This window comes from Anser brachyrhynchus (genome assembly GCF_964034855.1).
Source record: "Anser brachyrhynchus genome assembly, chromosome: 7".
NCBI lineage: Eukaryota > Metazoa > Chordata > Aves > Anseriformes > Anatidae > Anser > Anser brachyrhynchus.
In genome coordinates, this window is record NC_137701.1 from 30,020,772 (window position 1) to 30,043,020 (window position 22,249).

The window sequence follows — 22,249 nt, forward strand, 5'->3', positions numbered from 1 at the left end:
CTGAAATAAACTGCAGCTCACACATATCTCAGGGTGGAACTTGGCTCTTAAACAAAGTTTAATGGGAGCCTGCTCTGGCTGAACTCTACTTATGACTTCATATTTTCCAGGGCTGTGCTGATGCTGTTTCTTTTTCTTTTTCTTTTTTTTTTTTTTTCCCTCTTTATACTAATAGGTGTTTCAGTGGGATAACTTGACCTTCTGATACTATTCCAAAGCACACTTCTTTGGAGGCAAGGGTAAATAGTTTAGGGATGTTATGAAAGAGCTTTGATAAATTTTCAAGCTCTTTCATGATTGTTCGAGAAGGCAGATATTTTCAGCCTGTAAGAATCAACTGGTGAATAAATCTGGGAATTGATAAAACAGAGAGGATGGGCAGAGGCTGTATCCTTGGTTCAACCATGTTTCTAATATTCATAAAATTGATTTTTTAAAAGCTTTCACCATGGACTCAACAGTGCAATTGGAAAGTGTGAGAGATCTGCCACCAACTTCAAAGTGAGCAGAAGCAGCTTAACAGAGAGTGCTTTTATGAATCCCACCTTGCATATGTACCACTTTGTATTTCACTTTGTGTGTTGGAACAATGCCCTGCTTTGCTACAAGTGTAAATGGGACGGTAATGACTGCTGCTGTGCAGCTGCAGAGTGTGGTTGCTGCTGATTAAGCTATGGCAAAGCAACATCCCTCCAGGAAGGCAGGGAGGGAGGGGCAGGGTCAGAGCTCTGCCTGAGGGTCCCTATTTTTACAGCGGAGAGGTCCCTTACTTCTTAGTACCTTCCTATATATTCTTGCACTGACAATACCATGCCCTCAACTTTTGCCAAGGCCTTCTACAGCCACTATATTTCAAAGGAATCACTTGGCTGTGAAAAAATTGAGTTTTCAGTTCTTTTAAGAGCAATCTAGCAAGGAATTATCTTGTTTTATCCAGCTTATTTTTACCCTTGTGCTTCGCTTTTGGGGGAACCTGTTCATTCTGAGTGCAGATATATAATGTTCCTCACCTGCCTGAAAGAGCATTCCTGCCTTTTGCCCTTTCTGTCAGCACCTAGCACACCCCTCCTTGTTAACAGAGCAACCAATAGTCAGACCACATGGTGGTGACTTGGATCATTTTACCAATAAGTAAATAACCCCTGCCCCCTTTTTTTATTTATTTTTATTTTTTTCCATTGGGCCAGTTTTCTGTTGGATCAGCTTGAATGGAAAAGGGTTAAGAGCGAGAATGCCCTTTTCAGCTGGAATGTAAGCAGCCAGCTCAAATCACAACAATTCACTCTCAGCTTTCCCGCATGTGTATTTCATACATTTAGGAAAGGAACAGCCCAAAGGCTTTGCAGTAAGCCAAAAACATGTTGATCAGAGAAGTGCCTTAGCAAGCATTTATTGCTATTGAAAAGTACCAGACCATATTTCTTTGCTTAATGACACACATTAATCCTCCATTGAAATTGCCAGAATTATCCAAGCTTAATCTGGCTTTAGAAGTTTAAAATATAGTCCAAACTATATAAAAATGAAGCATTATGACCAAAAAAGGAGCTGGAAAAAAAAAAATCTCAGTACCGTCCCTTTGGCTTTTCCTTTGTTGTTCAAACCACTAAAGACATTGCCTACATTCTTTGAATCATTTGGAAAAAAAAAAAAAAAGTCATTTTTTTAAATTGGTGACCAAAATATGAATATCATCCCATTACTTCCACCCACTGCCACTTCTGTTTTCAGTCCAGTTTCCTAATGAAATGAGTCTTATATGTTCCTGCTGTCTATCTGTCTGCTTAACCATCTGTTCATCCGTCTGTCACTTCACATCAAGAACTTTTGGATCCACTAACCAGTTTCAACCAGATTTAAAAGAGAAGCAGAAGCCTCAGAGATGATTATGGTTCTCCAAGTTGTATGAAAGTCAACATTTGTCTATAGAGAGCCATTCAAGTGAGCAGTAACACAAAAATGGCTCCTTATTAGGAGAATAAACTAAAGAATGTTCTTCTCTATGTAGGAATATACTAGCAACAAATTTTGGCAAGATCATAGAATGTCTCTGGTTGGAAGGGACCTTAAAGATCATCTAACTCCAACCGTCAGGATAAGGTTGCTTCTGAAAATATGACTGCACTTAGCAGGCCTAATGCAGACATGTAAGGCAATATTTAAGCACCTGTTGGAGAGATCTAGCACTGCTTATCAGTGCACGTCAAAGGCTCTGACTACGTTTTAGAAAGGCTAAGCCCTCAGCACAGGTTAGGAAAGGGATGGCTGAGCAATGCTAACAGTAGTGGTTGGGATTTATTTTCCCTAATTATAGTCTCCAGAAACCTAGGCCTCTAATCTATGCTAGTCTTGTAAGTTGGCTTCTTGGCTGATAGGAAGAGAAGTTCCCACTCCCTCCCCCAGAATTCATCACACTTCTGCAGGAGCTGAATGGATTTCCCTGCAAGAAGGGGTGTCCTCTCTGCAGCACCTGTGGATATAGTGTAGATTATGTAGGCTCTTTTCTAGTGGTCAAACATCTCATCAGGCTAGTTATTATCTCTCCACCTACATGGTACTGACTGTTCATTCTTCATTAGGAGAGAGGAACATTATTAATGAATTGCTAATGAATCTCAAAACAGTGTAAGTCCCTCACTGAAAAATATTCAGTATATGGTTTCAATGCAGGTTTGTTGTTTGTTTTTTGTTGTTGTTTTTTTAATGCTCAGCTCTGTTAATGTGTTCAGTATGCTATTTGCCAAATAAAGCCAGACAACTGTCCAAAAACAATGGACAAGAGAGACTTTTTTCTTTTTTTTTTTCCTCAACAATTATTGCACAATCTGTCTAGAATTGCTCAGATGAATGACAGATGCTAAAGAATTTTTGCTAAAATTGCTCAACTCAATTCAGACAGCTTGGACTGATACATAAATGCTTTTCAGATAACAAAGCAGGCTTTGTCTTATTTAACGAAGAAGATAAGCAAAAGAAATCTGCATGTTCATTGCAGAATCCTTGGAAAATGAGAAGTGTTGTTGCCCTGAGCTTTATTTGCCTTGCAAGTTTCTAAGGTGTCTTATTTTTTTTTTGTTTATTTTGTTCAATATTTAAAGCATTTCGAAGATTGTTTCCACTACAGATATCTCCATTAATAATATTAACCTCATCAGTGTTTCAGGAAAGATCTCTGTGTCCCTAAAGAACATATGCTAAACACCCTGACATTTCTACTTGCAATGTTTAGTAGACAAGCACCTTAGGCAAGCATTGGTGTAGGAGCTGGACGTAGCTGAATACAATTCATATGAAATAAGCAGGGGAACAGAGCACAACCATCTCCTGTTTTCAAGAATTATCACCTGTAGAACTGCTTAGCTACAAAATATTGGTGGTGGGAATGAGACATAAAGGAAGAAACCTGACTATGTTGGGAAAATTATTATACTTTTCTAAGGATAGTAGCTGGGCACTAAATCCTTTGAATTGTCAGGATAATATCTTTGTACATGACTGCAGGCTTTCACCAGCTTCCAGGTGATTTCTAGGTCACATCACCTGTAATTTAAGTACAAGGTCAAATCTTTTAATCTCAAAACTAGAACAGACATTTAGCAGCTTTAATAAACTAATGGTCAAATTCCTTTCCTTTCATGTCCATGTGCATTAAAACAAGCTTTTTGCCAGCAGCAGAACCAGTGAGACACTCTTGCTTTTGGATTTATGTCCCCTAAATCCCACCACTGACATACACTGGCTCCCTTCCACAGTAGTTCTGCAGGGGAAGGGAAAGGACATTGCTGCAGCTCCTCTTTACCTACATGCATAACCACTGGAAAGCATGTGGTGACTGGACAACCAGTTGCTGCAAACCAAGCTTAAAATTACTGAGTTCTTACTGCCTTTCCTTCACTGCTGGACACATCTGGTCTCCCTTTTCTCTCTAACCTGCATTTTCCAGGAAAACTGAGGCAAAGTGCTTGTCTTTGCCTGCTCTTCATTTAAAATCCATTGGAGCTGAATAATGGAGTCAAAACTTCTAAAGGCTGTAAGGACAGATAGTCAGACATACAACGGGAACAGCTACATTTCACAGAGAAAATCAGCACAAAAAATGCTGCCAAAGGTATTTGGTGGAAATATTTAAAATACGAAGCAAACAGCTCAGTCTGTCTTAGAGGGACTAATTTTGGCTAATGTTTGTTTTGAATCATAACACATCCAGAAAAAGGGTGTGTTTCAAATGTAAACTAAAACCTAATCCTACGGAGTCATTAAGGTTATAAAGTCAACCTCATCAACATTAAAAAATACATAGATCGCCTTATCCTCTGACGACATCATCAAAAGTCCTCAGAGTCAAGACTGAGGCTGGTAGACCATGTAGGTACACATTAAAAGCACATCTTGGTAAATAATTACAAGCACTTCAGAGGTTGAATTGTCTTACTACATCATATAACCATTTACACAAGTGAAGGAATTGTCAATACATCACTTCCTCCTAGAACTCTTAGCCTCTGACTTTCCACTGAAAAGTTCCAGCTGAAATTTTTATGCTTATGCTTCTAACATGTAAAGTTTAAGTCAGTGAGGTGTGCCTTTTCATGGGTTGTTTCTCAAGAATTAGAGGTTAAGTATCTGGTACAGGTTTTCAGATGGGTTTTCACCATATCCATCCTCAGGTACTTTGATTACCTGTGATCATTTGCAAAATTTGCAATGGTTAATCAATTGCTTTGCTTTAATCAATTGTTAATTGTTAATCAATGGTTAATCAATTTGCATTGCTTTGATCTCAGTGCATGAGCAAATGACTGTTTTGTTCTCATTTTGAGTCAGCAAAAATGACTAGAGTTTGAAGTTGTTGACTTTGGAGGAAAGTCAGGCAGAAATTATTTGGCAGATTCTCTGGATATTTAGTGTTTCTTTCAAAAGCTTCCCTATTGGAAAAAAAGAAAAAAAAAAAAAAGAAAAAAAAAGTTGTATTCTGTTCCAATGTGGAGTGGGATGGTGGAAGAAGGAAAGAAGGAAGCATATATGCAGGAAGACTGCCTAATCATGAACTGTAGCTTCTGGTTTGATTCATATCTCATTTGTCACTGCTTCTTTAATGAAGCAACAACAGATCAATTTATCTTCCCCAGCAAAATGTACATTTGGAGTGTGAGCCAACTTTGTTATGGAGGAAAAATGTAAATTTAAATCTGCCCCTTCTAAAGGGGATACCGTCATTTAAATTCTCTTAGTGGATATACTGTGCTTAAATGACATCAGAATAAGTGGTTGATATTCAGGCACCCCAAGCAAATGAGAAAAAAATACTTCTAGTAAGCAAAAATAAAAGTATATATGTATATATATATATATATACACACACACACACGTACATATATATATTTTGTTTAAACAGAAAGGAAATTTTCCTTTGAGTTCTCTCAGGGGGATAAATAGAAAAGTTTGATATAACTAAAAAAAGTCTGTGGTTCGTTTATAATGTAGCCCTTTCAACCATTTTCTTCTCTTTCTTATATTTTAGTTGACTTTTTTCTTCAAAATATAGAGTATCTGTTCAGTTTTAAGAAAATACGTTGTTTTTTTTTCAACTAAATTTCCCAAATGTCATTAACACTTTCTCCTTTCTTCCTCTTATCATTAAGGGATATCATACCACTATTTTTTGACAAACTGACTTTTAGTGTATTTCTCCATCTCTGATTTTCTCCAAATATCAAGTGCAATTCAGTTTAACAAAAGAAGGAGAAATGTGGATGATGCCATTACTCCCTGAAACATTAGGGAAAAAAAATGTTTTATTTATTTATTCTAGAAAGGTACAAAATAATTTGATGAAGCTGTATACCAAAATCAGATCTGAACTACTAAAATTATGTGGCAATCCTAATCTAATTAAACTAATGTAATATGCCCTTTATGCTTACTGCATTATACAGTTTGAAAACTCTTGAACAGACCACGATTTTAATTGAAAGAGAATGGATTTTTTCTTCTCAGAATGAATGACAAAGTACTTACTATCTGGGATAGCAAGGAGATTGGGCCCAGTGCATTTTTATTTTGTAGATATTTTTAATCTGCATGATTTACTTTACACACGGAGCACAGTCCATTTACTTACGCAAAAGATCATGCGGCTGTTGTATCTTACCATTATTGTCATTATAATAATTTAGTGTATAAATGGCAGCCAAATTATTCTGTCTCTTGTCCAGATTGACAGATGAGAATCTGTTCCTTAATTTTGAAAGAACAGCCTTGATGTGTTTCATTATCTAATGGGAGATGGTGATGGCTTTTTCAGCAGAACGTGTCAAATTGATGGGTTCAGGCTGATGACCCTTTTGGATAAGAGATGCCAGTTCTGCCTGGGCATTACACATTTAGTGCAAATATTAAAATATATAACGACTTTTTTTTTTTTTTTTAAATCCAGAGAGGCCTCAGTGTTATGCATCTGATAGCATAACACAGGCCAGAGAGCAACCTGAACAATTAACATATTTTTAACATTAAGTTTTCAGGAGTTTGTTCAACTCGTTTTTACACATGCAGCTGTAGTGAACCAGTTCTAACTGTAGCTTGTAAATTAAATCAGTATGCTAAGGTTAATAGATTAATGATTTTCTCATGAATGCAATGTGTTGGCAAGGCACAAACATAAACCAAAGGGCAAGGAGGACACACCACAGTTGCATAAACAATGGAGAAGTTAAGACTTCATTAGTTCTTCAATGCTAAATGTGGGGTAAGAAAAGTCTTGCATCAGTGATGACAATAGAGACACATTAAGATCTGTTTTTACATGTCGAGAGGAGTGCTGACTGTACAAGAGCATACAACGAACAAAAAGAGCCCCTGAGAAGGGAACAGTTAAAGGAAAGAAAGTTTTATATTTATTTTATTTAAAAATAAAAACTGAAGAAATTACGTTTAAAGTTTTTAACAATAACATAAGCTTCCTAGTGGTCTCCATAGATTCAAAAGTTTACAACATTTTAATGAACCCAATCAGGCACCTTACTACCACCCACCTTCAGTGGAAGCAACTGGATCAGTGATGAATGTTTTTGAACCCCCACTCAAAATCTTTACATGAAAAGGCAGTCAACCTTCAAAATTAAGATTTTTTAAAATAAACCAAAATGCATACAATATCTTGTATTGTGTCAATTGATACAGGAAAAAAAAAAAAAAAGGACAATTTACTAGACTCCTTGTAGGTATTGCTGAGTAAAGTGTCTTTCATTAGCCTCAAGTTACACTTAAAATTCACTTTCAAATCTATGATGTGTGAAAGATCAATCAATAAAGAGGGAAAATCCTTGTCTGAACTATGTTCATATCTGGCTTGAATCACGAGCTGGATCTTAGTCAGTTTGAACATACCCCTTGTTTACCAGAAGTCCATAGATGGATCATAATAATATTTAAGACAAAACAATTAAACAATGAATAGTTGAATTCTCAAGGCATATTTCAGCCTACAGACTACTTACACATCTCTTGACCTGTAGTCAGTAGCTGCAAAGCATATCTGTGGACACCAAACTCAGGTTGGGTTGTTCCTCACTTGTAAAAGTCCTACCAGCAGCAGTTTTTTTTTTTTTTTTTTTTTTTTTTTATACAGAGGTTAGATGAGCCAATTAAAAAGGAAATCTTACAGCATGTTTTCTAGTCTGCATACCTAACAAGGAAAACACTGCACGATTCATCACTATGCATCATTTAAGTGGGTTGAATGAATTTAAAGTGTTTCTTATGCAACAAATAGGCACATCAGGAGAGCAAATGGGAAAAGCACTAAGAAAAGCACTTAGAGACCTACCTGAGTGTAATTTAGCAGGTAAGACTACGTCCAAGATTACAACCACAAGCAGACAGCAATGGAGCATCATGATAAGGGTTGGCTTAGGTTTCTATGAATCAGAAGCACCAGCCTGTGGGCAGGAAAATCCGGAAAGGCAGGAGAAGTAGTGCTGCCTGACTGGTGTCAAGTGGCTTTGTAAATTGTAGTGCAAAAGCTGCTTATCACACATAGATATCTGTATACTTATTCTGCTTGACTCACCCACTCCAAAACTGCAGTATCTCTCACAGCTGCAAGGGATTCATGAAGATGAATCCCTATAAGCTCATGCTTTTCTTTATGTATTCAGTGCTGTTTAGCAGTAAACACTTGTCTGCCTTTAGTTTGGAGTTTTATCTTAGGAAATAAGAGAGACACTGAGAAGTTTGAGGTAAGGTATATGTCATCCCATCAGGTTGCCCTTCTGAATTGCACAGCAAAGATTTATTACTTCATGCTAGTAGACTAGAGTTATCCTGTAGGGTGATTCCCATGTTTTCCGTGTCAAATATTCCAAAAGGTGATCCCTTAGCAAATACAATTTTCTTTTTATGCCTTTTCCTTGTGCAAATCCATAATAAGCAAACAGGTAGGTATTTAAATTGCTAACTACAATGCTGACTGAAAAACCACTAAGGCTGCAAGCACTGGAAGCACTGGATTTTTTTTTTTTTTCTGGAAGCTCCATTAGCAGGTGAAAACAATACCTGAAATATAAGGTGATATTAAATAAATATATAAAGTGTATATATATATAATTATTATTTATAATATAATCATAAATATAATTATATAGATTATATTATATACGATTATACCTTATTTATATATATACTTTATATATATATACTTTATATATATAAAGTAAATATAAAACATGATCTAAAATCTGTGCTTTCTATGCTGGGTGGGAGAGAATACCTACATATTTCAGGAACAAATACACCCCTTCCTCTCACCGTGTAAGCAAAATGTCCTGTTTAGTTTGTATCTCTTCACGTGGTTATACTTCTAAAGTAGCTTACTGATAAGTCTTGCATCTTTATGAATACCTGAAGGGAGGGGGGCAAAGAAGATAGAACCAGGCTCTTTTCAGTGGTGCCCAGTGCCAGGACAAGAGGCAATGGGCACAAACTGGCACACAGGAGTTTCTGTCTGAACACCAGGAAGCACTTCTGTGCTGTGCAGGTGATGGAGCACTGGCACAGGCTGCCCAGAGAGGTGGTGGAGTCTCCTTCTTGAAGCCTTCTAGATGTGGTCCTGGCCAGCCAGTTCTGGGTGGCCCTGCTTGAGCAGGGGGTCTGACCAGATGGCCTCTAGTGATCCTTTTCAAATGTAGTTGTTCGGTGATTCTGTGATATATCTGGGTTGTCCTAATACTTTGTGTTTCCTGTAAAGTCTTGTTTCCTGATGCCACAAAATTATGCCAAAACTTCACTTTTCATCCACAGAGTGTATTTGGTCTTTAGTACTGTGGAAAAGAGCTAGAAAGTAAGACTTGAATGCATCTCAAGCATGAAAGAAAGGGAGAAAAAAATGTATTATTTTAAGGGGATGATCATAATTTTGAGCAGGGAGTGACTTATAGCTTTTAGTGACTCAGATTTGGAATTTAAAGAACAAAGGAAACTGTCACAACTGCCAGGAGAAAAGTATAGCAAAATAAGGAGAGAGCTGAACCTCAAACATTCTCACTGCTGGACCTGCCTTCTTGAAACAAGTGCTCCTCATCCAAAGTGGAGTGGAAGCAGTTTAAAATAGAAAAACTATCAAAATTAACAAAATTCAAGTTTTATTGTAAAAAAAAAAATCACACCTGGAGGAGAAGGTTTAACAGATTTACTGACAAATTTAGCAGGAAAAATCATCACTGGCTACGTTAACATGAAAGCTACTTGTACTGGCTTTTCACCTTTGAAGTGCTAAGCCAGAGACCTACTTGCAGTATTACAGAGTCAGAAACATTCCTGAGGCTTTCAGAAGCTGCTGCATTCTTGGCATGGTTTGATTGATAAGAATGAGACAGGTAGCAATTGTCATTCTATTGCAAAATTCCTTATCTGTAAGTTTATGGACAGAACTGAATTTGATGAATTTCAGGTCATGGCACAAAGGCATTTCTTTCCCTTCATTCTGGCTTTTAGAAACATACTTTCCAACAACAGACAATTTGATTTGTATGTTCTATTCTTGATTTAGCTAACCCATTCTGATGGCCAGGAGTTTTATGAAAAACAAGTTTTCCCAGGCTCGTTGCTTTCTGTGTCTCATGGTAACCAATGGCACTAAATAACAACACTGTCTAAACACATTCGGGACCAGATTGTAGCTATGGACAAGGGCCAGTATAACAGTGAGAGGAAGTTTTGCGAGGGCAGTTTAGCAATAGATAACGCAACAGATGTCCTTGAAACAAAGGCAAATAACCAAAACAGGTGCAACAGCAGTTACTGAAGTACAGACTTTTGAGTGCTCTGCATGCTAAGAAGAGCAGAATAAAGAAGATGTAAGAGGGCTCCAGCTAACAACATTTGCTCAGCTAAAAATTCTGTCAGTACATTCTATATCTTTTCTGCTTAGGGAATTGAAGATTCAGTCCTATGGCATTGCAGTTTATTTCCCACGCAGGCCGAGCGGAAGTTCAAGAAGAACATGCTGAGATTCTTGGCCAAGCATGTTCCTGTCCGGATGGTGGCTGTTGTCTCACCCTTACGCTGGGAAGATGGCCTCATGTGATGAGCACATGCCTTGCATTTTCCTTAGTCGCGTTTAGTGAAGGGTGATAACATTTCAGTCTTGAATGGCTCTGATACCTTCCCCCCACTTAGAAATATTATTATATTGCTATGTATCACATTGCTATTTTTGGACAAAGTGAAATCTCAAGAACTGCGAGACAGGCACTGAGGGTCACTCTCTCCCCTCCATCATCCTTGCACCATAACTGCTCTGGGGAGCAGACCCTGGAAAATTCAAGCCGTTGGCGGTAGCTGCAGTGTCCTGACACTCCAGAGGATGCAGCAAAAGTCAACAAAAGCCAGCTGAGAGTGACAGTGAGGCCATTCTGGCCTGGTAAAAAATGGACACACAAAGGAAAAGTAGGACTCTCATCCTTGCAGTAAAATGAGAACTGCGGTGAATGAAGCCTCATCACAGTGCTAGCTGTTTGCTGAATGGCAAGAACATTGTCAGCTTAACAGATCAGTGCCAACTACATGATAGCTCAGGATGGGGCCGTCGCTCTTCTGAAAACTTAGAAAGTACAGTATTACAATGAAAACTTTTTTGCAAAGTGATGATATTGTAATCCATTATCAAAAAGCACTTTGGTGGCAAGTACCAGAGATAAGGCACCTGCTTGTTATCTGCATTCAAGAGATACATGGAAAGAACAGGAAAGAACTGGCAGTTACTCACCTACCTTTTTATAATTAATGAATCATGATTTGATCTGGAATTAATGTTTGGAACCAAGTTATGTGGTTAGGGAAGCACTTTAGAATTCACACCTTTATTTGATTTCTGTAGAGGAGCTTGTTTTTTGGCATGCAGTATATATTTGGTATATTACGAAATACAGAGCTGTTTGACCTTGAAGCAATTAATCTCTTCTGAGGCACATGGGTTTTGAATGGATATAGACATAATTAGAGCTTTTAAATTACACAAGGCATGCTCAATCTTTCCATCTGGAAGAAAATGTGGGAAGGACATCTGTGGGAGAGGAAAGGCCTTTCTCTTTCCAGAGAAAAAACATGTCCCATGACTGGGAAGAGAGGGATTCTTTGACTCTCACTCTCAGCTCTCCTCAATTTATTACAATCTGATATGAGACCAGTCATGAGGAAGGAGAAAGCTTCTGACACTATCTTACCCTTACATTGGCTATCACACATTTAGCCAAAGAGACAGATATCAGCCATTGATATCAGTACCACTGCTGAGTTTATTAGAAGGACTTGGAATTAACATTTTTACATTTTCGAGAGAACTTTTCTATCTGCTGCATTTACCAATAGGAAGAAAGAGAAAGAGAGAGAGAGAGAGAGAGAGAGAGAGAGGGAGAGAGAGCTCTCACATAAAACTAGTTGCCTTGTTAGGACAACAAAAGCATTTAGAATTGCAGAAATGATACAATAAAAAAATTAAGAGTGTCCTGTCATAAAACTAGCATGAACAAACCCCAGGAATTTATCACCTTCTCAGACACCCATATAATTCAAGAGTAAATGAGATGATACCAATGATATGAGATAAAGAGCTGAAAATAAGATGAGATTTGTACCTTGATCATCTACAGAGAAGCTAGCAAAGAAATGCTGATCTATGTGAATTTACTTTCAATAAAGGTCTATATCAGATAATAAGGAGAGAAAAATCCTCACTGGTTTTTAGGATTTTTTTTCTTCTTCCCTCCAAAACACTCTGCCTATTCATTAGTTGTTTGGGATATTTTTAGTAAGTTCAATAATTAAATAATCAAAATGCAATTCAAATTCTAACTGCTCTTTGAGCACCTTACAACCTCTTAGACCAACTTCTTACACGTTGAAGGGATATGTCAGACACTTCTCTTTTGCTTTCAAATTGCAAAACTACATATGTTTTTTAAGGAATTATAATCCAGTAAAGAAAGTAATTTGATTTATCAACACGAAATTCAGACTTACTCTAAGCAAGGACTGTTTTTCACCACATGCATAACAGGATTTTCTTGATTCCAAATGTAGGTTTAAAATAAAATAAATGCTAAGATTAAAAAGAGAATATTCCAGATGAATAAATGCTAATTAAAATCAATAGAGCTAAATTAATTTGCAAGATCCAGATCATAGCCTAAAAGCCATAAACAGGAAAATAAATAGGTGTCAATATTTCTTTTCCCCAAAAACTACCTTTCTGAATGTAATCACAGTACCTGAACACTCTTAATTTAATCATTCACTGGGGGATGTTACAGGTAACTGCTCATAATAAACAGTAGGTGTTTCCCTAAGGGCCAGGATAGTTTGCATAATGTGCTAGCTATTTTTTTTCTAGTGTTATAGTGAAAGAAAACTGTTATAGTACAGCCAGTTCTAATGAGATGTTTCATAAATGTCTTTTGCTAATGAGAGATCTTGTTTAAGTTCTGAGTTTCAGAGGTTAAAATAATACAGCACCACTAGAACAGTTGATGCTGTTACATGTAATCCAACTCCTTTTTTTTTTTTCTTTAATTAACTTTTGTATCTTCTGATCTATTTATAGATGGAGACATTGAGAACTCCTCAGCTGGAGCAGATGTGGCTGTTATTGGAGGTAAGTAGCAGATCATACTTAGCGGCACCATTAGAATTAAAACAGCGGGATGGTTGGTTTCTTGCATTTTGCAAACCCCCTACTTTGCTGACAAGACAACAGGAGCAGCACAATTAGAGTTAATTAGGCCAGTGGGAAATCTGCTCCCAGAGGGGCTATTGGCAAGATAACGAGATGAGATAATGAGCATAAACCATCAAGCAGTACCACCCCCATCCATTCTTCCTTTTAGACCAGAATCTAAATGTCCAGTAGCAAAGTCAACCTCTGATATTCCTCATCATTCCCTGGTCCAAGACTATCATATAATACAAAACTGGTGTGACATCTTTGATTTGAATCACACTAACTCACACCAACGGACCCTTTATTCTTACAGAACATACCACAGAGCATTTCCTGGTGTTCCATTAAAGCTCCCTCATGCATTTAAACTAAATACAGTTGTCAGGATAAATGAACAAAGCTATGTTCACAGAGAGAACCCTGTCTTTTTACTTTTATTGTGTTTGTTCATTTCCATGCTAACGCACTAATTTCAGCCATTCACAAGGGGGTATACCAATCATTAGTGCAAATTGGAGAGGTTCTGTTATATTTCCCTCAGGTCCCATCTCCTGTAACTTTAATTTCAGCTTTCTATGAACAAGTAGCAGGTAAATTGATTTGTACTTAGTCCCCTAGGCTTATTAATATTGTGCTATATCTAAAGCCTATTAAAGCCTCTTGTGTCAAGGGATACCAGTGAGGTCCTAAAAACTGATGAAGCCCCCAGTGCAACTAAGATATTATTGTAAACCTAAAGTTCTCTGTATGAGCAATTTAATTTCTGCTAGCAATAACTTCACTTTCCAGAATCAGGCACCATAAAATCTGTGGGATAGCATTGCAAGCATATTTTTTAAGATAGAGTTATCATTTCTGTTCACATTGCCAATGTTCTGTTCAGTCCCCCATCTTCACGTCAATAGAGTATCCAAACTTGGTTACTTATGCTGATAAATCCAAAGCTTTGGAGATACCTGCTGCTGACACATATCTTGAACACGGGGGGAAAAAAGGGATGCACTCTCTACACACCCTTCATTGTCACTGCAGAATAGCAGGCCTTTCCAGGGAGTGATTCATCTGTCCAAACACAGACATTTGTTTCTAGAACACCAGACCCTCCGGTCTACTGACTGTACAAGAAGCCCAAGAGGACTAACTTAGATGGAGCCTCCTGTACTGTAGATGCCTACAGTTAATCAGATGAAATCCTACCTATTGCATCCTCACAGCAGCTTCACACTCTCACATAAAAACACATACTTTTGTTTGTTTGTTTGTTTGTTTTCTTTTTCCCTAGGATTATCCTATTCTGGTGCTTCTTATTGTGTATTTCTTTAATATTTGGTTTACTTCTTTAATCCCCTGGTCCTGGAGTCACATGAACATAGAATCAGCTCGGTATTGTGTACTTATATAGAATTACAGCTAAAGAGCTTAGAAGCACATCCAAGTGGTATCTAAAAAGTGTTTAAAAAAAAAAAAAAGAGAGAGAGAGAGAAGAAAAAAAAATGTAAAATGCATAGAAGTTCAATAAATCAGCTTCATAATACTTTATTTATCTTTTGGATTCTTAAATGATCAATTTGATCTGAGAGGAAGGGTATAGACATTATACTTTTTTAGCTATGGACTTATCAGTGGTGCCTCTTTTTCTGGACTTCCACCTTTCTTTATAGAAAAGGAAAAAAAAAAAAAAAGGAAGGACTCTGGGAAGAGAGGACATGAAGTGTTCTCCTAGTACACAATCATCCCTGGAGAATTACTTTCCTTCACTAGGAGTGCTTCCATTCACAGTTTAGTCCTACGCACATTTAGGTTGCCTATGGAAATTTTTGTCTAGTCAACACACGGCTAGTGATTAGTTTTAGTCTGGGAGACAGAGAAGTTCTACCCATAACCCCTTCCTCCTCCCAGGTGTCAATTCCACATTCATTACAATACAGCTTTCTTAATTAGAGCACAGCATGAGATGGCAGCTCCCAGATATAAAGCAGTACTGCAGGCATATGGCTCCTGCTACTTGTTGAATGTCTCCTAAGAAATATTCAGTGGCCTTTATTCCTCCTGAAATTGAATACACTCAGTGGGGCAGGGTCAGATTTCCTGCAAACTACCCAGGATATATGGTACCATAAAGATGAAAGAAACATATTGGTTTTGCTTTAGGTTGTCATATTTCTTCTCATTGTGGAATGAACTGTGTAGTTCCAGTGAATTCAAGCAAATCAAGCCACTGATTTTGAAAGAAAGCTAGCAAGAGTTTGATCTGCATTTCTGCAGTATGTATACCCCATCTTGCTTTTGGCAGTGTCAGCTCATCAGTTTGTTTCATCTGTAATCCGTTCTGACCCTAGCCATTACAACATGTGAATATCTTGTGATACATAGACTTTTGCCTATCAAGTAACTGAATTTGTGATGCCTGGCTGCAATATGCTGCTTGTATTTTATTACTGACAATGCATTTAACTGGTACCTTTCTTCTAGGTGTGATTGCTGCAGTGGTATTTGTCCTCATTTGCCTACTGGTTGTGATGGTCCGGTACATGTACAGGCATAAGGGCACCTACCACACCAATGAGGCAAAAGGAACTGAGTTTGCTGAAAGTGCTGATGCTGCTTTGAAAAATGACCCTGCTCTCCAGGAAGCTGTGGATGAGAGTAAAAAGGAATATTTCATCTGAGAGGCAAGGATTTCCATGGAGACTTCCCGAAGGGAATCAATCAGAAATACTACATCAACAGAAGTGCTAAGAGATGGATAATATGAGGATACAGGCAAGCATCCTAATTGAAAAGTATCTCTTTATTTTGTCACTAGGTTGTTTCTTTTTCTCTGCCCGTGAAGAGCTAAATGCCAGATACTTGCCTGTTGATTTTATTAGCAACACAGCTGGTCACAGTTGAAATCAATATCAGATAAGAAGAAACAAAATCTCAGTATGAGTGATACACCAAAACCAGATAACGATAGCAAATGTCAAGCCTTGACATTTGGTGAAAATAGCAGATGCCAATGGAAAACATCCTCTTGGAGTTAATGATGCATCCTATGCTGATATTATACAGAACTACCTGAAATTGAATTTCAAATGGTCACAGAAAAAAAATTAAACTAGATAAAGCTGAGGTAGCTGGAACAAATAAGCTTTGTTGCCCAGATATCTCCCCCCTCCTCTTAAAAGTGCAATTTTATTGGCACAGGGGAGTTTGTTTGTTGGGAATTTAGATTGGGACTTTTCTTTTTTGAATTTTTAGAATTTTAAATACATAAAAGTCAAAGAGACTTCAAAGAAACAAAACTGTTGAAAACCATGGAAAATGTAAGAATGAAGGATTTATTTCTAACTTGCTCTGCATGGCAGCTTGAGAACTGCAAAATGTTGGAATTTACACTGTAGAATATAATAGTCAGTAGACTTGCAAATATAATTCCAATTAGTTGGTAGGTTCCCTGCATGCATGCATAGATAGATGGGTATTAAAAGGTAAAGCATCTTGGTTTGAGCAGGCCTTTTGAAACAGTGGAGCTCAGCTAGATTTTTTTCAAGTAAGATATTTTTGCCCAAGTATTTATTTATTTATTTTGCATTGGAAAATTCTCTCAGACACCCGCTTGCAAGATTTTGGATTTCTGCAAGAAGAGGAATTCAGTTCTGGTGCATATACTGATAAATCTTTTGTAAATGCAACCATGAGACTGTCACTAAAAAGAAGCTTGTTCATCTGAATGCCACTGGCTTGTATTGATGTCTCCATCTGTATCGACTCGGTATATCCTTTGCATTGTCCTAGATAAGAGAGTTACATTGACCATCAATGCTTTAATATAAATAAATAAATAGATTAGTCACAGTGGTTCACATGAAAAAATCTTATTCCTTGCCTAAAAATCAATGGTGATGAGTTTCTTTAACCCAGTAAGCTAGCTTCCTAATTGAAGTCCACAATTAGCTCCGGAAATAGGATAATTGTTTTCTGCACCTGCTCATCCCCAGCTGCAATGGTGCCCTGGACTACTGAAAATAGAGGGGAAGAAATACAAGATAACAAATAAGGCACTGATGAGCTCTGCTCAACTCAATATGTTTTTTCCTGTGTTTCGATCTATATATATATAATCGTGTGTGTGTATATATATATATATATATATATACACACACACACACACACATATAAAGTCTTCTACTACTGCTTTCAAGACACACTCGTGGTCACTTCTTGGCACCAAAGCTTGAAAGCTCCTGGACTCCAGCATACATTATTGATGTTGGCCACAAAAATGTTATAGTGAAAAGACATCAGCACAAGAAAAGACTGTGATGACCCAAGTGGAGAACTGGAATATTTTCACCTTTTCAATCACAAATGCAGTCTTTTCTCAGTACCTGAAGTAGATGGATTTTGAATTATTCTTAAAATACCAATACCTTAGATCTTGAATCATGAATCTCCATGTGTTTGCATTTTAGCCAAAGAATATCAAAATTCTGCCAAATTTACTAAATGCTTAAGATATTTTTTCATAACATACTGTTGCATAGCCACATTCTATTCTGTGGCTAGTGCAGTACAACATGCATGCAATCCAGCACTAGCAGAGCTCAAATATGACTGTTTTCTTCTAGGATACATTACTATTTTAATCTTTTTACGGCTTTTGAAAAAGGAATCTGTTTTTATTTTTCTGGGACAAGTGTTGGAGAAATTAACTAATCTTAGCTGTAAGACTGAGTTTGTAAAACTGAAGATTCCTGACCCTCCAGCTCAATAAGAATGTAAGTATTGCCTCTGAGGAGACGGTAAATAGGGTGACTTGAGCTCTGCTGCACCTCTCACACAAGCCATGGGAACACCAAAAATCTTTCTTCAAGTGCTATCAGGACCTATAAAAGACTGCCAACCTTTCATCACCTTCTGTACACTTTCGTCTACCCAGAACTGCCTGATGTAGGTTTGGCTGTTGAAGGAAATTGACTTTAGAGCAAGGTGTGAGGGTCATGAGGAATAAATTCCAGCTTCCCTCCCCAATCATGAAATTCTGTTTTGTATTTTTCTTTTTTTGTTGTTTTTTTTTTTGTTGTTTGTTTGTTTGTTTGTTTGCAACTTGATCCTGCTGCTTCTAATTAGACAACTGTGACATACCTGTTTCAACATGGGAAAACCTGAATTAGTGTCTCTTTTGGTGGAAGGTTGAGTATTTTAATTATGAAGTGGATTGAGCCAGACTGTTAACTGCACACATTTGAACTACAGGAGTCAGATTTTCTGGTGATACAACATGAATTGAGCAGAGCTCAGCCAATTCTTACCAGTTCAGTCAACGCCAGACTTTTCTGTCATTGCTTTCCCTAACTGAATGCAACTACTGGTCTTTGACTATATCCCTTCTTAGTAGCTTAATTAAATCTCTTTATCCTACTTTCCCTATTCATCCATGCTAACAAACTGTACAGGAGCAGCTTCTCTATCAGTAATGAACCACTTTGAATGTTTGCAGAGCAGTGACTCTGGCAAGAGCTACAGTTTCAGCTAGTTTATTTTTTTTATAGTGTCCTTTTGGGTTCCAGGACTTTGTGTATTTAGAAATGACTCAAGCATGCTGAACAGAGAGAAGATATGTTTTTTTGGCAATTTTCTGTTTATTTGTATGTGTGTTTTTTTTTCAGGACAAACTTTTCTTTGTAATGAAGAAAGCCCATGACATCTGAATGACTGGCAGAACTCTAATGGCTTCATCCTGCTATTTTTTTTACACATACAATAACTCTACTGTCTTGAGTCATTCAATTTAGTTGTAAAAAGAGTGCATTACAAACTTCCTATTGCTTTTAGAACTAATAATCAGTAAAACATCCTTCTGCAAGAAACATGCTGTTCTAAAGCAAATACTATGTACAACATCAAGATGTCTCGGTTGGCAGCCGTATCTTTTCATAAGCCTTTATCAATTGATTTTAACAATTTGCTTCCTGAATAGGAGAAGTAAGGAAACAGGCTCCTCTTCTGCTGAGGGTCCAGTTGTCCTGCGACTCTCTGGTGCCACATTTCCCCAACCATGCCTCCAATTCCCACATGCAGTCACCCAGGCTCCCAGCAAGATCCCCCTTGATTTCCCCATGGCATCCCTACGACTGGCCATTTACTTGCTTATTCATTTATTTTTATCACTGAGGATGCTATGTCTGCCTCTGATGGCTAAGAGCCAATTTTCACAAAAGTTTTAACTTTAGACTTCCCACCCAGTGTCAAGTTTGATCAAACCTGCCCAACCTGGTCTAAGATTGATTTACAAAGTTTACATTTGACACATTTTTCACAGAAAAGGGGTCTAAAAATAGTACTGCAAACTCTGGTTAGTTATTTAAATTGAATGCTCTAAACCTTCAGCGTTCACTAAACAAGGGATCAGGATGATGATTCCTGAAGCAGGAATTTTGTCCTGATTCCTTAATTCTTCGTGAAAACTTCTGGAATCCCACCGAGCACAGAAAGCTACAGCCCATGTTTAGAAACACAAATCATTTTTCAATAATGTCCAAGAAAACCATGCATGAAAAAGAACAGTATTTTTTGGAAGAGACAGAATAAATATGATCTTACAGGAATACACATTTTCTAAAGATATATGGAAATGACAAAAGTTAAACATAATATTTCCGGTGACATTGGTGAGTTTTAAGAGTGGATCCACGGAGTTTCCAAATTCTCTCACTGAAAAAATAAATAAATAAAATATTGCTGGCAAAGAGAAATGAATCTCTTTTTAAACTGTCTCTTGTCAACATTACATAAACATTAAAAAAAAAAAAATGAACTTAGCTTTCCATATTCTATATTCTCCTGTCCTGCCTTAACATCTGGAACTGAATTTCTTGTAATTTTGTAGAATACTTGAATCCTCCCCTGCACAAAAACAACTGCTTATTAGTGTCAGCACCTGTAGCTCAGCAGAGTAAGTCTATCCAAAAGCAGTTAGTCCCAACCAGGTATCTGGCTACCATTTATTGGACCTGGTACACATTTTTTTCTTAGGCATGGCCACTGTCATTCCAGGTTTCCCTGGGGCCAAAGTGCCATTGCACATTAATGCAGTTTTGCAGAGGATTTAAACATTTTTCTTCTTTTTAGAACAAAAGGACCAAATCACTTTGTGAGTCTATTAAAAATAATACCATAGGATTTCCCCAGAAACGTCAACATGGATTTTTCTTTTAAATCAAATCTAGAAATCATTGGAAGAACACCACAAAGGGAAAATAAAAAGGACTGTTCTCATTCAGCAGTGAATGCAGAAAAAATGCTGTAACATTTATAGCAGAAGGATAAGTAGGATAGCATTGTAAGCCACAGCCTACGAGGATTCCTTACAGAGTACAGGAAATGCTGATACAAGATGTAAATTAGTAAAAAGATACAGAGTGGGAGAAGATAACTAGATGCCAATAAAGATGGAGAGCAGGTTTTTTTTATCAAACAAAATAGATAGTGCTCTTTGAAAAAATCAAAGTGTGTTTGTTGAAGGTAAATGCTGACAACAAATTTCTTTGAATTATATGAGGTGTTTGAATTCCTTGCATGTGCCAGTCCAATCAAAAAATGTTAGAAAATAAACACCAAAAGAGCACCCTTATTAAATATATTAAGAGCTGTTTATTGCATTTTCTAAAATCTCTCAGTTCTTCACATAAGAAGGCTTTGTGTGCTTTGAAAATGCAGAAGATTCACAGCAGCAGTTCATAAAAGACAGAACACTAAAGAACCCCTGAACCAGCAAGGAACACATATTTAATGTCTGGAAATTCAGGTAGTTAATAAAGGAAACTAATGATATCAAAGAAAAATTTAAATAGTGAGTAAAAATTCCAACCGTATTACAAAGAAATTAAATGTTTATGGTAGTAGAGGTCTTTCTCTAGTTCAAGATATTGTCAGTGACTGGAAATATGTAATCATTATTCTATGCGATGGTTCCCTGTATGGTTGGGATAAAATTCCACTGAATTCAACAAAACAAGAATTTCACTGACTATATTTATTCTTCTTGCAAGAAAACTGTATTCCCACCCATGTCAGAAAGAAACACTCTAAGTTAAGGTAGAAATCTTTAAAAGAGCTGATCTTTCAGTATAATCTCATTTTTTTACATCATTTTTCTGTTGTTTCAATCTGTACATATGGTTGAAAGAATCTGATATATTGTATTAAAGTCTATTTGAATTACAGCATTGCTATGACAAGAAGAGCAGATACAGTATTCAAAGCTTACTGCTGATTGTATGTTAAAGCTGACTATAATGTTTGTATTTTTCAAAGCTATTAATACGCGGCTGGTGTAAATTACTTTGAACCGAAAAAAAAAGGCAAAAATATAAATAAATAAATAACTTTATAATTAAAGTTGTAATTTTCAGCATTTAAAAGACTGTTCTCATACTTTCGTTTGCTTTTAAAATATCATGAACTTTTAGAATCACCAATTATATTGTTTACCTAAGAACGTAGATCAAAAAGGGTAAGTAGGCAAGAATTTTTCTTAATAGCGCATGCAAACTCTAAAAGATATACTGCTAGTGTTTCCAATAAAAAAGCAACAGAAGCTTTTGATAGATACAGGAAGCAGTCAAACTTCAAATAAGGAATCAAACAATTACTTTCTCTGAAGGAACACTGCCCCATGGATGTCAATGTGGATCTGTATGCTGGTTTGTTATCTAAGGCACGGTGTTTTTAAAAATTCTAGGCAGGCTCATAAACATTTAATTAATATTTACCGATGGATGGCCTGCCTTCCTCCCAGCTGCTACTACCAAGTGCAAACACTTTTGTTTTGTTCTTCATGCTTTCCATACAACTTCTGTTTTAACTTAGTATGTCCCCAGTTAAAGAACTATGGCTACGCCTCGTGTAATGTTTATTGTTATTTTGCTTTTGCCCCCTTTTTTTGCAAAGATCATTGCTGATGGTAGGAAAAATAAAATATATATATATTAATAACAAAAAAAAAAAAACAGTGGCTCTTAAGCAATATGCTATTGGGTCAAATGA

General features: G+C 37.0%; 1 protein-coding gene and 1 long non-coding RNA gene across 4 annotated transcripts in view; one reads left to right on the forward strand and one right to left on the reverse strand.

Moving 5' to 3' along the window:
* Window positions 1-15,479, reverse strand: part of LOC308198438 — a 28,921-nt gene extending 13,442 nt beyond the window's left edge. Inside the window, exon 1 of the long non-coding RNA XR_013953918.1 lies at window positions 7,500-15,479. This is a non-coding gene — a long non-coding RNA (uncharacterized lncRNA). The remainder of the gene's footprint in view (window positions 1-7,499) is intronic.
* The window catches only part of GYPC (glycophorin C (Gerbich blood group)), a 35,192-nt gene extending 13,568 nt beyond the window's left edge, over window positions 1-21,624 (forward strand). The window contains exons 2-4 of one of the 3 annotated variants that reach the window (XR_013953907.1): window positions 13,100-13,150; window positions 15,689-15,979; window positions 16,810-21,624. Coding sequence is in view for 1 of the 3 variants with exons in the window: in XM_080600814.1 (XP_080456940.1) it covers window positions 13,100-13,150; window positions 15,689-15,885 (248 nt within the window). In the remaining 2 variants the exon portion in view is untranslated. Of the gene's footprint in view, window positions 1-13,099; window positions 13,151-15,688 lie in introns of all 3 variants that reach the window. The other 2 variants (XR_013953908.1, XM_080600814.1) reach the window with 2 other exon arrangements.
* The last annotated feature ends 625 nt before the right edge of the window (window positions 21,625-22,249 follow it).